General features: G+C 41.5%; 1 protein-coding gene across 1 annotated transcript in view; it reads right to left on the bottom strand.

Moving 5' to 3' along the window:
- MCF2L2 (MCF.2 cell line derived transforming sequence-like 2) overlaps window positions 1-14,275 on the bottom strand; it is a 280,616-nt gene that overhangs the window by 27,724 nt on the left and 238,617 nt on the right. The window contains exons 23-25 of the mRNA XM_018047459.1: window positions 1,479-1,694; window positions 534-626; window positions 288-366 (exon numbers count right to left, since the gene is read on the bottom strand). Coding sequence (XP_017902948.1) covers window positions 288-366; window positions 534-626; window positions 1,479-1,694 — 388 coding nt within the window. The remainder of the gene's footprint in view (window positions 1-287; window positions 367-533; window positions 627-1,478; window positions 1,695-14,275) is intronic.

Here is a 14,275-nt window from a genome sequence, read left to right as displayed (position 1 = left end):
ACCCTCCTCTAGGCTGCATATTGTTGACTTCTGATTGAGAAAATTGGGTCTGGGCAATTGGGTAGGTGAGATCATGTCTAAAAGGGACATACACACAATTACAAAACCCCTACACAATTAAAAGCAAGCACAGGTGCTTCCAGGCATTATGAAAATGTGCCCACAGTTATTTTCTAGGCAAATCATTTTCTTTAACAATATCCCCAATCTCCACACCTCCACACTGATTCCATACAAAGCTGGAATCAGTATACTCCCCAGACTGAAGTCAGCAAGGGTAAACTTACCTTTAATATTGTTTTGTTGTTTCATCAATAATTTACTTATTTCTGAAAACCAACAATCTCTGATTTCTTTTGAAGCTGCCTGCAATTACAGATAAGAAAATACTGAATATCATCACCTGGTACATTAATTGGACAGGACTTTGATTCTCTGGGTGACTTTTAGAATGAGATAAAAAACACTTGCTGAGTTATGGGAACACGATAGGGAAAGAGGAGAGACGCGTATGGGAAAGGCATGAATTTTACCTGTAGGATGTATTTTTCAAGTCCATTTTGGTTGGCAATTTCAAACTTTCTGTTGCTCCCCCTTCCAAGTTGGCGAATTGAAAGTGTCATCAACTATGGTAAACAAAGAAGAAAATTCTCTATGCTATCTCTTCCAATTTAAGAATTATCCCTGTCTGTCACTCCAATTCTTTCTACCCTTGATCTCTTCTCTTCCATCTTTCTTCTAAGTGTTTTACTGTTTTCTGTTAACAACCCCAAGGAACGTAAAACACAATCTTGTGTCATTTATCTTGTCTATTTCAGAGGACAACACAGATTATATCATTCCACAGGCACAGCTGTAGCCTTCAACTTTAAGCAAAACGGTGATCTCTCCTTTAATACCTGAGTATTTCACAAATCGCTACATAATAGTAACTGAATTAGTGTCCACTATGAAACATAAATAAAAAGCACTATGAATAAATTAACAATCTTAATCACAAGAGCATGTATGTGTATATGCGATTGCTAGCTATGAAATATTTCTCATACAAGCAAGAGGCAATGGTTGGTGTGGACATGGGTTCCTAAACCCCTAGGATCAGGTGTTGCCTACATTTGTATGAAAAGATGCATGGTTGAGAAGATGAAATTCAGCCCATGCTCTAATCTCCAAGACTTTCAATCCTCTGCCTGGACAAAAGAGGGTACTTTTTAACTAGTTTGTCCAGATAGGCTGCCATAGGGTCCCTTTTCTCTACCCAGTACAAAGGCAACCTGTGCCAGCCCTGGGCCTATCTAGTGACTGATTACAAGCCCTGACTCTAGAATCAGACCTGGGTGGATTCTCGCTCTGTTTGTGCCATCTGATTAGTTAACCTCGCCTCTCTAAGCTTCAGTTTCTTTATCTATAAAGTAAAGATAACAATATTTCTCTCCACAGGGTTGTGCTGACTCCCAAGTGCAATAAGACACCTTTACCTTCATAGACTTCTTAAAGCTGTAGTGAGGGGACAGGCCCTGGTCACTGGGCTCCATCTGTATCTTACAGAACACTATTCCCCGTTCAAATAGATAGATTTGCCTCTGGCTGGGCTTGAATCGAATTAAATCCTTCATCTTATAACGATCTTTGTGAACTGTCCAAACGTTGAAAGAACCATGCATCAACAACTTGCCAAATTTTCCAATATCATCCTTTGGGAAACACAGATACACACAAAAAGGAGTTGTTAAATTACTTGATAAAAAAGAAGCTGTCAAATTGCAGAGCATGCTTATTTGACGTTTACAATCTTACAAGAGCCAGTCAGGCTAATCTGTCACTTACCAAAACTACAATTTTATGAGCTTCAATCAGCATGGTGTCATTCAGTTAATAAGGAATAGTGCAGCAGTATAAGGTAATATCGAGAAGGCAATGGTACCCCACTCCAGTACTCTTGCCTGGAGAATCCCGTGGATGGAGGAGCCTGGTAGGCTGCAGTCCATGGGGTCGCTAAGAGTCGGGCACGACAGAACAACTTCACTTTCACTTTTCACTTTCATGCACTGGAGAAGGAAATGGCAACCCACTCCAGGGTTCTTGCCTTGAGAATCCCAGGGACAGGGGAGTCTAGTGGGCTGCTGTTTGTGGGGTTGCAAAGAGTCGGACATGACTGAAGCAACTTAGCAGCAGCAGCAGCATAAGGTAATAAACATAAAGCATGTTAGAAGTACTTTGAACTAAAGGTATTGGTACTCTGATATTTTTATCTTATAATTAATTTTTAGCTAGCAGAACTCCACTTCCTTTTCTTTGTTTTTGATATGACACTACTTAATAAGGGCAAGATATTAATATTTTAATTATGTTTGGGAGAGCCAGTATCTTTGCTACAGTATAGATCTTTGGTAATCTGTGGGTTCCATCCTAATTCAGATGTATTTTAATATCTGCCTCAGCAACATGAGAACATAAGAACATGAGATTTGTTCTGAAAGAGAAAGCTTAGGATGACCTAATCTTTATAACATTGTAAAGGAAATGGTAATTACATTCAACTCTGCATTTTGGGATTCCCTAGTGGCTCAGTCGGAGAAGGCGATGGCACCCCACTCCAGTACTCTTGCCTGGAAAATCCCATTGATGGAAGAGTCTGGTGGGCTGCAGTCCATGGGATCGCTAAGAGTCGGACACGACTGAGCGACTTCACTTTCACTTTTCACTTTCACGCATTGGAGAAGGAAATGACAACCCACTCCAGTGTTCTTGCCTGGAGAATCCCAGGGACCGGGGAGACTGGTGGGCTGCCTTCTATGGGATCGCAGAGTCAGACACGACTGAAGCAACTTAGCAGCAGCAGCAGCAGTGGCTCAGTGGTAAAGAATCTGCCTGCCAATGCAGGAGACTCAAGTTCGATCCTTGAGTCGGGAAAACCTCCTGCAGTAGGAAATGGCAACCCACTTCAGTATTCTGGCCAGGAGAATTCCATGGGCAGAGAAGCCTGGCAGGCTACAGTCTGTGGGGTCGCAAAAGAGTTGGACACAACCTATTGACTAAACAACAACTGGATTTTTCATAGTGAGTGAACAGTGTAAACTTAATCCCAAATGACAATTTTTTTGTTTGTTTTTGGTCTAATCTTTTTGGTTCTAAGGCACACACTCACTATGATGCTTCTCCTTCCACCCTCAAATGTCTGTCTGAAAGTCCAAATGAGGTGATTCTGCCTTCTCTGAGCTCTCTCTAAAAGTAGTGGAGTGTAATGAGCTAGAAATGTGGTATTTATAAAAAACTATATCATTAAAGTAGATAATCAAGAATTTATTTCCCTGAATCAAAACACCAAAAGAAAAAAATTATTTGAATCAGACCAGGACAGGGATATTTCCCTGTTTTATATCTAACTAAGATAAATCCTCTCAATTTAAAAGTTATTATTAGATATAATGTACATTATGTACTCTTAAATGCAGAGTACATCACGTGAAATGCTGGGCTGGATGAATCACAAGCTGGAATCAAGATTGCTAGGAGAAATATCAGTAACCTCAGATATGCCACTTTAATGGCAGAAAATGAAGAGGAACTAAAGAGCCTCTTGATGAAGGTGAAAGAGGAGAGTGAAAAAGCTGACTTAAAATTCAACATTCAAAAAATGAAGATCATGGCATCCGGTCCTATCATTTCATCGCAAATAGATGGGGAAAATGTGGAAACAGTGTCAGATTCATTTTCTTGGCCTCCAAAATCAATGCAGACAGTGACTGCAGCCATGAAATTCAAAGATGCTTGCTCATTGGAAGAATAGCTATGACAAACCTAGACAGTGTATTAAAAAGCAGACACATCATAGTCAAGCTATGGTTTCTCCAGTAGTCATGGATGGATGTGAGAGTGGGACCATAAAGAAGGCTGAGTGCTGAGGAATTGATGCTTTTGAACTGTGGTATTGGAAAAGACTCTTGAGAGTTCCTTGGACAGCAAGGGGATCAAACCGGTCAATCCTAAAGGAAATCAACTCCAAACTTTCATTGGAAGGACTGGTGCTAAAGCTGAAGCTCCAATACTTTGGCTGGCCACGTGATGCAAAGAGCTGAATCAATGGAAAAGACCCTGATGCTGGGAAAGATTGAGAGCAAGAGAAGGGGATGACAGAGGATGAGATGCTTGGATGGCATCACTAAGTCAATGGACAAGAGTTTGAGCAAATTTCGGGAGATAGTGAAGGACAGGGAAGGCTGGTGTGCCGCAGTCCATGAGGTCATAAAGAGGTCGTGTCTGACTTAGCGACTGAACAACAACAACTCGTGTACCATTAATAGGCATTAAAAAAATTATGTATATTGAACTGTAAATACCTTTTTAAAATGACTGTATATCTGAAAGTCTAAAATAAAAAGCTCAAGGCAATAAATTCGAATCATTTTTATGGTGTGTGTCATAATTTCAGTACTGTTTTTCTCTTTTTCCTTTATAAAATTTACATGCAGTAAATGTGGTGAGTGAAGTCCTCACTGAGAAGTAAGAACCCCAGTTTCAAGGCCTTCTCTCCTAAAAGCATCATGTTCCTATTGCAGGTTGCACAAACTCAGCTTGACTGCAAACTAAGACAGGTGGGTGATGGGTTCATCAGGATCTGTGAGAAGTTACTCACTCTATCCACATACTTCCTGCACCCATTTAAATGCAACCACTCCAGCCCTCAGTGAATGGTGTCTTCTTTTATAACCATTTAATTTATATTACTCAGACATACATAGTGCAGGAAATATGTTTAGTCAAGGCTGGCAAAAGAAGGTGTTTAATATCTGCCACAGGAACAACTGTATTCAGTAGTTTCTATTGAAAAATTGATTTATACTCCATCTCATTTCAAAAATTAGATCAGTTCAGTTGCTCAGTTGTGTCTGACTCTGCAATCCCGTGGACTGCAGCATGCCAGGCCTCCCTGTCCATCACCAACTCCCGGAGTTTACTCAAATTCATGACCATGTCATGAGTCAGTGATGCCATCCAAGCATCTCATCCTCTGTCATCCCCTTCTCCTCCTTCCCCCAATCCCTCCCAGCATCAGGGTCTTTTCAAATGAGTCAGTTCTTCACATCAGGTGGCCAAAGTATTGGAGTTTCAGCTTCAGCATCAGTCCTTCCAATGAATATTCAGGACTGATTTCCTTTAGGATGGACGGTTTGATCTCCTTGCAGTCCAAGGGACTTTCAAGAGTCTTCTCCAACACCATAGTTCAAAAGCATCAATGCTTCGGCACTCAGTTTTGTTTATAGTCCAACTCTCACATCCATACATGACTACTGGGAAAACCATAGTTTTGACTAGATGGACGTTTGTCAGCAAAGTAATGACTCTTCTTTTTAATATGCTGCCTAGGTTGGTCACAACTTTCCGTCCAAGGAGTAAGTATCTTTTAATTTCATGGCTGCAGTCACCATCTATAGTGATTTTGGAGCCTCCCAAAATAAAGTTTCTCACTGTTTCCATTGTTTCCCCATCTATTTGCCATGAAGTGATAGGACCAGATGCCATGATCTTAGCTTGCTGAATGTTGAGCTTTAAGCCAACTTTTTCACTCTCCTCTTTCACTTTCATCAAGAGGCTCTTTAGTTCTTCTTCACTTTCTGCCATAAGAGTGGTAGGTATCATCTGTACATCTGAGGTTATTGATATTTCTCCCAGAAATCTTGATTCCAGCTTGTGCTTTATCCAGCCCAGCATTTCTCATGATGTACTCTGCATGTAAGTTAAATAAGCAGCCTTCACATACTCCTTTCCCGATTTGGAACCAGTCTGTTGTCCCATGTCCAGTTCTTATAAAATATATATTTTCTGTGTAAAATAGGCAGACAGAAAATAACCAAGGAGATTAGGGCGAAGAAAAAAATAGAGCTTAAAACAATAAGATGAAGAAGATGTACATAAAACACAGACAATAAAGCCATGTGAACTTGCTGCAGACTAGGCTCTGATCTAGCAGGCAGTACACAAGGAAATATGGAGAGCTATACAATTCATTATATCTGAAGACTTACCCAAACCAGTTGTTCAGGAAAAGCACATCAACTTGTTAATAAGACATGGAAGAAATTTCTCCCATGGGTCTTCATAAAGGATCACTGCATCAAATGCTGAGCCCACCACACTGAACCTGGACTCCCTGCACTGGGAGTGCAGAGCCCTACCCACTGGACCACCAGGGAAGTGCCGGCACAGCTTTTTGTTTTAAAATTAATTTATTTTAATGGGATGCTAATTACTTTACAATATTGTGATGGCACTTGTCATACATCGACATGACTCAGCTATGGGTAAATATGTGTCCCCCCATCTTAAAACCCAATCCCACCTACTTCCCCACTTCATTCCTCTGGGTTGCCCCAGAGTACCTTTGGGTGCCCTGCTTTATGCTTCAGACTTGCACTGGTCATCTGTTTTACATATGGTAATATACATGTTTCAATGCTATTCTCTCAAATTATCCCACCCTCACCTTCTTCCACAGAGTTCAAGTCTGTGTTTTACATCTGTGTCTCTTTTGCTGCCTTGCATATAGGATCGTCGTTCACTTCAGTACAGTCGCTCAGTGTGTCTGACGCTTTGCGACCCATGGACTGCAGCACACCAGGCCTCCCTGTCCATAGCCAACTCCCAGAGTTTCCTCAAACTCATGTCCATTGAGTTGCTGATGCCATCCAACCATCTCATCCTCTGTCGTCCCCTTCTCCTCCCCCTTCAATCTTTCCCAGCATCAAGGTCTTTTCAAATGAGTGAGTCAGTCCTTTGCATCCGGTGGCCAAAGTATTGGAGTTTCAGCTACAGCATCAGTCCTTCCAATGAATAGTCAAGACTGATTTCCTTTAGGATTGAATGGTTTGATCTCTGTGCAGTCCAAGGGAATCTCAAAAGTCTTCTCCAGCACCACAGTTCAAAAGCATCAATTCGTCGGCACTCTCTTCTTCAGCTTTCTTTACAGTCTAATTCTCTTATCCATACATGACTACTGGAAAAACCACAGCTTTGACTAGATGGACCTTTTTCAGCGAAGTAATGTCTCTGCTTTTCAATATGCTGTCTAGGTTTGCCATAGCTTTTCTTTCAAGGAGCAAGCGTCTTTTAATTTCATGGCTGCAGCCACCATCTGCAGTGATTTTGGAGCCCAGAAAAATAAAGTCTGTTACTGTTTCCCCATCTATTTGCCATGAAGTTATGCGACTAGATGCCATGATCTTCGTTTTTTGAATGTTGAGTTTTAAGCCAACTTTTTCACTCTCTTCTTTCACTTTCATCAAGAGACTCTTCAGTTTCTCTTCGCTTTCTGCCATAAGGGTGGTATCACCTGCGTATCTGAGGTTATTGGTATTTCTCCCAGCAATCTTGATTCCAGCTTGTGCTTCATCCAGTTTATCATTTCTCATGATGTACTCTGCATATAAGCTAAATAAACAGTTTGACAATATACAGCCTTGACATACTCCTTTCCCAATTAGGAACCAGTCTATTGTTCCATGTCCAGTTCTAACTGTTGCTTCTTGACCTGCATACAGATTTCTCAGGAGGCAGGTCAGGTGGTCTGGTATTCCCATCTCTTGAAGAATTTTCCACAGTTTGTTGTGATCCACACAGTCAAAGGCTGTGGCATAGTCAATAAAGCAGAAATAGATGTTTCTCTGAAATTCTCTTGCTTTTTTGATGATTCAATGGATGTTGGCAATTTGATGTCTGGTTCCTCTGACTTTTCTAAATCCAGTTTGAACATCTGGAAGCTCACAGTTATCATACTGTTGAAGCCTGGCTTGGGAGAATTTTGAGCATTACTTTACTAGCATGTGAGATGAGTGCAATTGTGCAGTAGTTTGAACATTCTTTGGCATTGCCTTTCTTTGGGATTGGAATGAAAACTGACCTTTTCCAGTCCTGTGGCCACTGCTGAGTTTTGCATATTTGCTGGCATATTGAGTGCAGCACTTTCACAGCATTATCTTTCAGGATTTGAAATAGTTTAACTGGAATTCCATCACCTCCACTAGCTTTGTTCATAGTGATGCTTCCTAAGGCCCACTTGACTTCACATTCCTGGATGTCTGGCTCTAGGTGAGTGATCACACCATGTTATTATCTGGGTCATGAAGATCTTTTTGTATAGTTCTTCTGTGTATTCTTGCCACTTCTTGTTAATATCCTCTGCTTCTGTTAGGTCCATACCATTTCTGTCCTTTATTGTGCCCATCTTTGCATGAAACATTCCCTTGGTATCTCTAATTTTCTTGAAGAGATCTCCAGTCTTTCCCATTCTATTGTTTTCCTCTATTTCTTTGCACTGATCTCTGAGGAAGGCTTTCTTATCTCTCCTTGCTATTCTTTGGAACTCTGCATTCAAATCGGTATATGTTTCCTTTTTCCTTTTGCCTTTCACTTCTCTTCTTTTCATAGCTATTTGTAAGGCCCCCTCAGACAACCATTTGGCCTTTTTGCATTTCTTTTCCTCACTATGGTCTTGATCACTGCCTCCTATACAATGAGCCTCCATCCACTGTTCTTCAGGCACTCTATCGGATCTAATCCCTTGAATTTATTTCTCACTCCCACTGTAGAGTCATAAGGGATTTGATTTAGGTCAGAACTGAATGGTCTAGTGGTTTTTCCTACTTTCTTCAATTAAATCTTAATCTGGCAATAAGGAGTTCATGATCTGAGCCACAGTCAGCTCCCGGTCATTTTTTTTTTTTTTTTGCTGACTTTATGGAGCTTATCCATCTTTGGCTGCAAATAATATAATCAATCTGATTTCAGTATTGACCATCTGGTATGTCCGTGTGTAAGGTCTTCACTTGCGTTGTTGGAAGAGGGTGCTTACTGTGACAAGTGTGTTCTCTCGGCAAAACTTTGTTAGCCTTTGCCCTGCCTCATTCTGTATTCCAAGGCTAAATTTGCCCTGGTATTTCTTGACTTCCTACTTTTGCATTCCAGTCCCCTATAATGAAAAGGACATCTTTTTGGGGTGTTAGTTCTAGAAGGTCTTGTAGGTCTTCATAGAACCATTCAACTTGAGCTTCTTCAGCATTACTCGTTGGGGCATAGACTTGGATTACTGTGATATTGAGTGGTTTGCCTTGGAAATGAACAGAGATCATTCTGTCATTTTTGGGATTGCATCCAAGTACTGCATTTCAGACTCTTTTGTTGACTATGATGGCTACTCCATTTCTTCTAAGGGATTCTTGCCCACAGTAGTAGATATAATGGTCATCTGAGTTCAATTCACCCATCCCAGTCCATTTGAGTTCACTGATTCCTAAAATGTCGATGTTCACTTTTGTCATCTCCTGTTTGACCACTTCCAATTTGCCTTGAAATTAAAAGATGCTTACTCCTTGGATGGAAAGTTATGATTAATCTAGATAGCATATTAAAAAGCAGAGACATTACTTTGCCAAAAAAGGTCCATCTAGTCAAGGCTATGGTTTTTCCAGTGGTCATGTATGGATGTGAGAGTTGGACTATAAAGAAAGCTGAGCACTGAAGAACTGATGCTTTTGAACTGTGGTGTTGGAGAAGACTCTTGAGAGTCCCTTGGACTGAAAGGAGATCCAACCAGTCCATCCTAAAGGAGACCAGTCCTGGGTGTTTATAGGACTGATGTTGAAGCTGAAGCTGCAATACTTTGGCCACCTGATGCAAAGAGCTGACTCATTTGAAAAGACTCTGATGCTGGGAAAGATTGAGGGCAGGAGGAGAAGGGGATGACAGAGGATGAGATGGCTGTATGGCATCACCAACTCGATGGATGTGAGTTTGAGTAAATTCCGGGAGATGGTGATGGACAGGGAGGCCTGGCGTGCTGCGGTTCATGGCGTCGCAAAGAGTCAGACACGACTGAGCGAATGAACTGAACTGAACTGATAGTTTCCTTTGTTGTGAAAAGATTTTAAGTTTAATTATGTATCATTTGTTTATTTTTGTTTTTATTTCCATTACCCTGGGAGGTGGGTCACAAGGGATCTTGCTGTGATTAATGTCAGAGAGTGTTCTGCCTCTGTTTTCCTCTAAGAGTTTTATAGTTTCTGGTCTTATATTTAGATCTTTAATCCATTTTGAGTTTGTTTTTGTGTATGGTGTTAGAAAGTGTTCTAGTTTCATTTTTTTTACATGTGGTTGACCAGTTTTCCCAGCACCATTTGTTAAACAGACTGTCTTTTCTCCATTATATATTTTTGCCATCTTTGTCAAAGATAAGGTCCATAGGTGTGTGGATTTAACTCTGGACTTTCTATTTGGTTCCATTGATCTATATTTCTGTCTCTGGGCCAATACTATACTGTCTTAATGACTGTAGCTATGTAGTATAGTCTGAAGTCGGACAGGTTGATTCCTCTAGTTCCATCATAGTTCCTCAAGATTGCTTTGGCTATTCAAGTTTTTTTGTATTCCCGTACAAATCATGAGACTGTTTGTTCTAGTTCTATGAAAAATACCATTGGTAGCTTGATAGGGATTGCATTGAATCTATAGATTCCTTTGGGTAGTATACTTATTTTCACTATGTTGATTCTTCTAATCCATGAACATGGTATATTTCTCCATCTATTTGTGTCCTCTTTGATTTCTTTCATCAGCATTTTATAGTTTTCTATTCACAAGTCTTTTGTTTCTTTAAGTAAATTTATTCCTAAGTATTTTATTCTTTTTGTTGCAATGGTGGATAGGATTGTTTCCTCAATATCTCTTTCTGTTTTTCTATTGTTCAGTTCAGTTCAGTTCAGTTCAGTCACTCAGTCGTGTCTGACTCTTTGCAACCCCATGAATCGCAGCACGCCAGGCCTCCCTGTCCATCATCAACTCCCGGAGTTCACTCAGACTCGTGTCCATCAAGTCAGTGATGCCATCCAGCCATCTCATCCTCTGTCGTCCCCTTCTCCTCCTGCCCCCAATCCCTCCCAGCATCAGAGTCTTTTCCAATGAGTCGACTCTTCGTATGAGGTGGCCAAAGTACTGGAGTTTCAGCCCCAGCAGCATTCCTTCCAAAGAAATCCCAGGGCTGATCTCCTTTAGAATGGACTGGGTGGATAGTATATAGGAATGCAAGGGATTTCTGTGCATTAATTTTATATCCTTCAACTTTACTACATTTATTGATTAACTCTAGTAATTTTCTGGTGGTATCTTTAGGGTTTTCTATGTAGAGGATCATGTCATCTACAAACAATGAGAGTTTTACTTCTTTTCCAATCTGGATTCCTTTTACCATCACAGCTTTTAAAAGCAATTCTAAAAGAGGCCAGAAGAATGGGGAAGCAGGAAATAAACCCGGTTATACTCTCTGATGACCTGCAGAGGGTGGGTGATGTTAACTAAGGTATCTGCCAAGGCATGGACTGTAGAGGCTGAAGAGGCCACCCTTGGCAGCAACGTTTTTGTTCTTTACAACTTCTATACTTCTCATCCCTCCCACAGCCATGGTTGTGATTGAACAAAGGATGTGAATCCAGAGATGGGCCAGTCCCTGACCACAAAGGCCTGGTGTGAAAAAGATGTGCCAGATGGCCAGTCTGATCCCTGTGAGAACTGAGGAGATCTGAGGGGGAAGCAGTAAGCAGCAGGAGTTGTAACTGTGAGATGTGTTATGAGAGGGCTGGAGCTGGAATAAATGATAAGGAAAAAGAGTTATGGAGAAAGTAAGTCACCAGAAACTATGAGGAAGAGGAAAAGAGACTGATAGGGGAAAACCAGTCAGTGGGCAGTGAGAAGAGAGGACATACCTGGCATGTATAGGTAGAGCACACTGGTGAGAATCCCAGCTGATTTCCCAGGCCAAAGCCTTAGAGTTGCTATGTGTCCTAGAATTGTTGAGTTCCCACATCCATGACCCCTTTCCTGTCGTTGTTCTGACTCTTCTTGAGGCAATATGGTTGCCTTTTCCAGTTAGCCTGTCATCACTGGAGTTACTAGAGGAAATTGCTGTATTTTGGGGGATGACTTGGAAGAGATGGGCTGCATATCACTCAGGTTATCTTGCTTCAACTTTCTCAGGACCACACTAGTGATGGGATCAGACATCTCAATGCTTGAGGCCCATTCTGTGGTGGCTGAGGGCATAGGCTCTGTATAGCACTGATGAAGGACAGGGTGTCCATATATTACCCATCATGGATGCATGCCTGTGTGGAGGCCCCCTGCTTCCAAAGGGAAGAGGGTAGGGGGATTGCTCTGAACAAGACCAAGGATGACCTGTTGCCATCTTTTCAACCACATGTATCCTTTCTTTCCAATCAGACAAGAGTTGGTCCCAAGATCAGAGACCACATGCACGACTTTTGTAGACATTTGTGCCCAAAAGTATTGAATCATTTATTGACAGTTAGTGAGGGCCTGGAGGGACACGAAACTAAATGCTCAGCCATGTGAGGAAGGTCAGTGATGACCTTGAACTGTCTTGAACAGTACTTCCCCCCAAACTCATGCGCACCCAGGATCTCAGAATGTGACTTTATTTGGAAATATGTTCTTTGCAGATGTCATTAGTTAAAATGAGGTCATACTGGATAAGGGTGGGCCCTAATCCAGTGACTGATGTCTTTATAAGAAAAGAAAACAGAGACACACACAAGAGAAGGCAGGACAACAGGCAGAAACTGGAGTGATGCAGCTCTAAGTTAACAAAGTCAGAAGACCAGCAAGGAACAATTCTTTCCTAGAATCTTCAGAGGGAGCATGGGCCTACCAACACCTTGATTTTGGCATTCTTGCCTGCAGAACTGTGAGAGAAAAAATTTTTGTGTTTTTTTCAGCCACCCAATTTGTGGTGTTTTGCTATGACAGCTTTAGGAAATAAATATAGCCCCAACACATTTTTCTACTAGTGATGTAATGCTGTGACACCCACTTTGGTGTGTTGATGAATCTGATGGGTGTGAGCTCAGAGATACAACACAGGGGCTCCCCCAAACAAATAAGCTAATGAAATGTCAGATGTCTCCTCCATATGGAAAATGATGGCAAAATAATCTAGTAAATGCTACCATTTTCTTATATGCAGAGTATATCATGTGAAATGCCAGGCTGGATAAAGCAGAAAATGGAATTAAGATTGCTGGGAGAAATATCAATAACCTCAGATACGCAGATGATACCACCTTTATGGCAGAAAGTGAAGAAGAACTAAAGAGCCTCTTGATAAAAGTGAAGAGGAAAGTGAAAAAGTTGGCTTAAAACTCAACACTCGGGAAACTAAGATCATGATATCTGGTCCCATCACTTCATGGCAAATGGATGGGGAAACAATGGAAACAGTAAGAAACTTTATTTTGGGGGGCTCCAAAATCACTCCAGATGGTGACTGCAGCCATGAAATTAAAAGATGCTTGCTCCTTGGAAGAAAACTATGACAAACCTAGATGGCATATTAAAAAGTAGAGACATTACTTTGTTGATAAAGGTCCGTCTAGTCAAAGCTATGGTTTTTCCAGTAGTAATGTATGGATGTGAGAGTTGGACTAGAAACAAAGCTGAGTGCCAAAGAATTGATGCTTTTGAACTGTGGTGTTAAAGAAGACTTGAGAGTCCCTTGGACTGCAAGGAGATCCAACCAGTCCATCCTAAAGGAGATCAGTCCTGAGTGTTCATTGGAAGGACTGATGTTGAAGCTGAAACTCCAATACTTTGGCCACCTGATGCGAAGAGCTGACTCATTTGAAAAGACCCTGATGCCGGAAAAGATTGAGGGCAGGAGGAGAAGGGGACGACAGACGATGAGATGGTTGGATGGCATCACCACTAAATAGACATGAGTTTCAGCTAGTTTCAGCAGTTGGTGATGGACAGGGAAGTCTGGCATGCTGCAGTCCATGGGGTCGTAAAGAGTCAGACACAACTGAGTGACTGAACTGAACTGAACCATTTTCATATGTGGACATTTTGTAGGTAAGAGCTCTGATGTAAGAGTTTAAAATGTGACTTTATCAACCAAGGGGCTTCCCAGGTGGCGCTAGGGGTAAAGAACTTGCCTGCCAATGCAGGCGATGTGAGAGACATAGGTTTGATTTCTGGGTCAGGAAGATCCCCTGGAGTAGGACATGGCAATCCACTCCAGTATTCTTGCCTGGAGAATCCCACGGACAAAGGAGCCTGATGGGCTACAGTCCACGGCGTTGCAAAGAGCTGGACATGACTGAAGCGATTTGTCACAGCACAGCACAGTGCATACCAACCAAATGAAGAATTTGGCTGAGAGTATGAATGTAGGGAAGAGACCTCTTTTCAGTGGTCAGGTTTTCACTCCTGGCAA

This window comes from Capra hircus, chromosome 1, assembly GCF_001704415.2.
Source record: "Capra hircus breed San Clemente chromosome 1, ASM170441v1, whole genome shotgun sequence".
Lineage (NCBI taxonomy): Eukaryota > Metazoa > Chordata > Mammalia > Artiodactyla > Bovidae > Capra > Capra hircus.
Note: the sequence above shows the minus strand (reverse complement) of the source record. Positions and strands in the feature narration are given on the sequence as shown.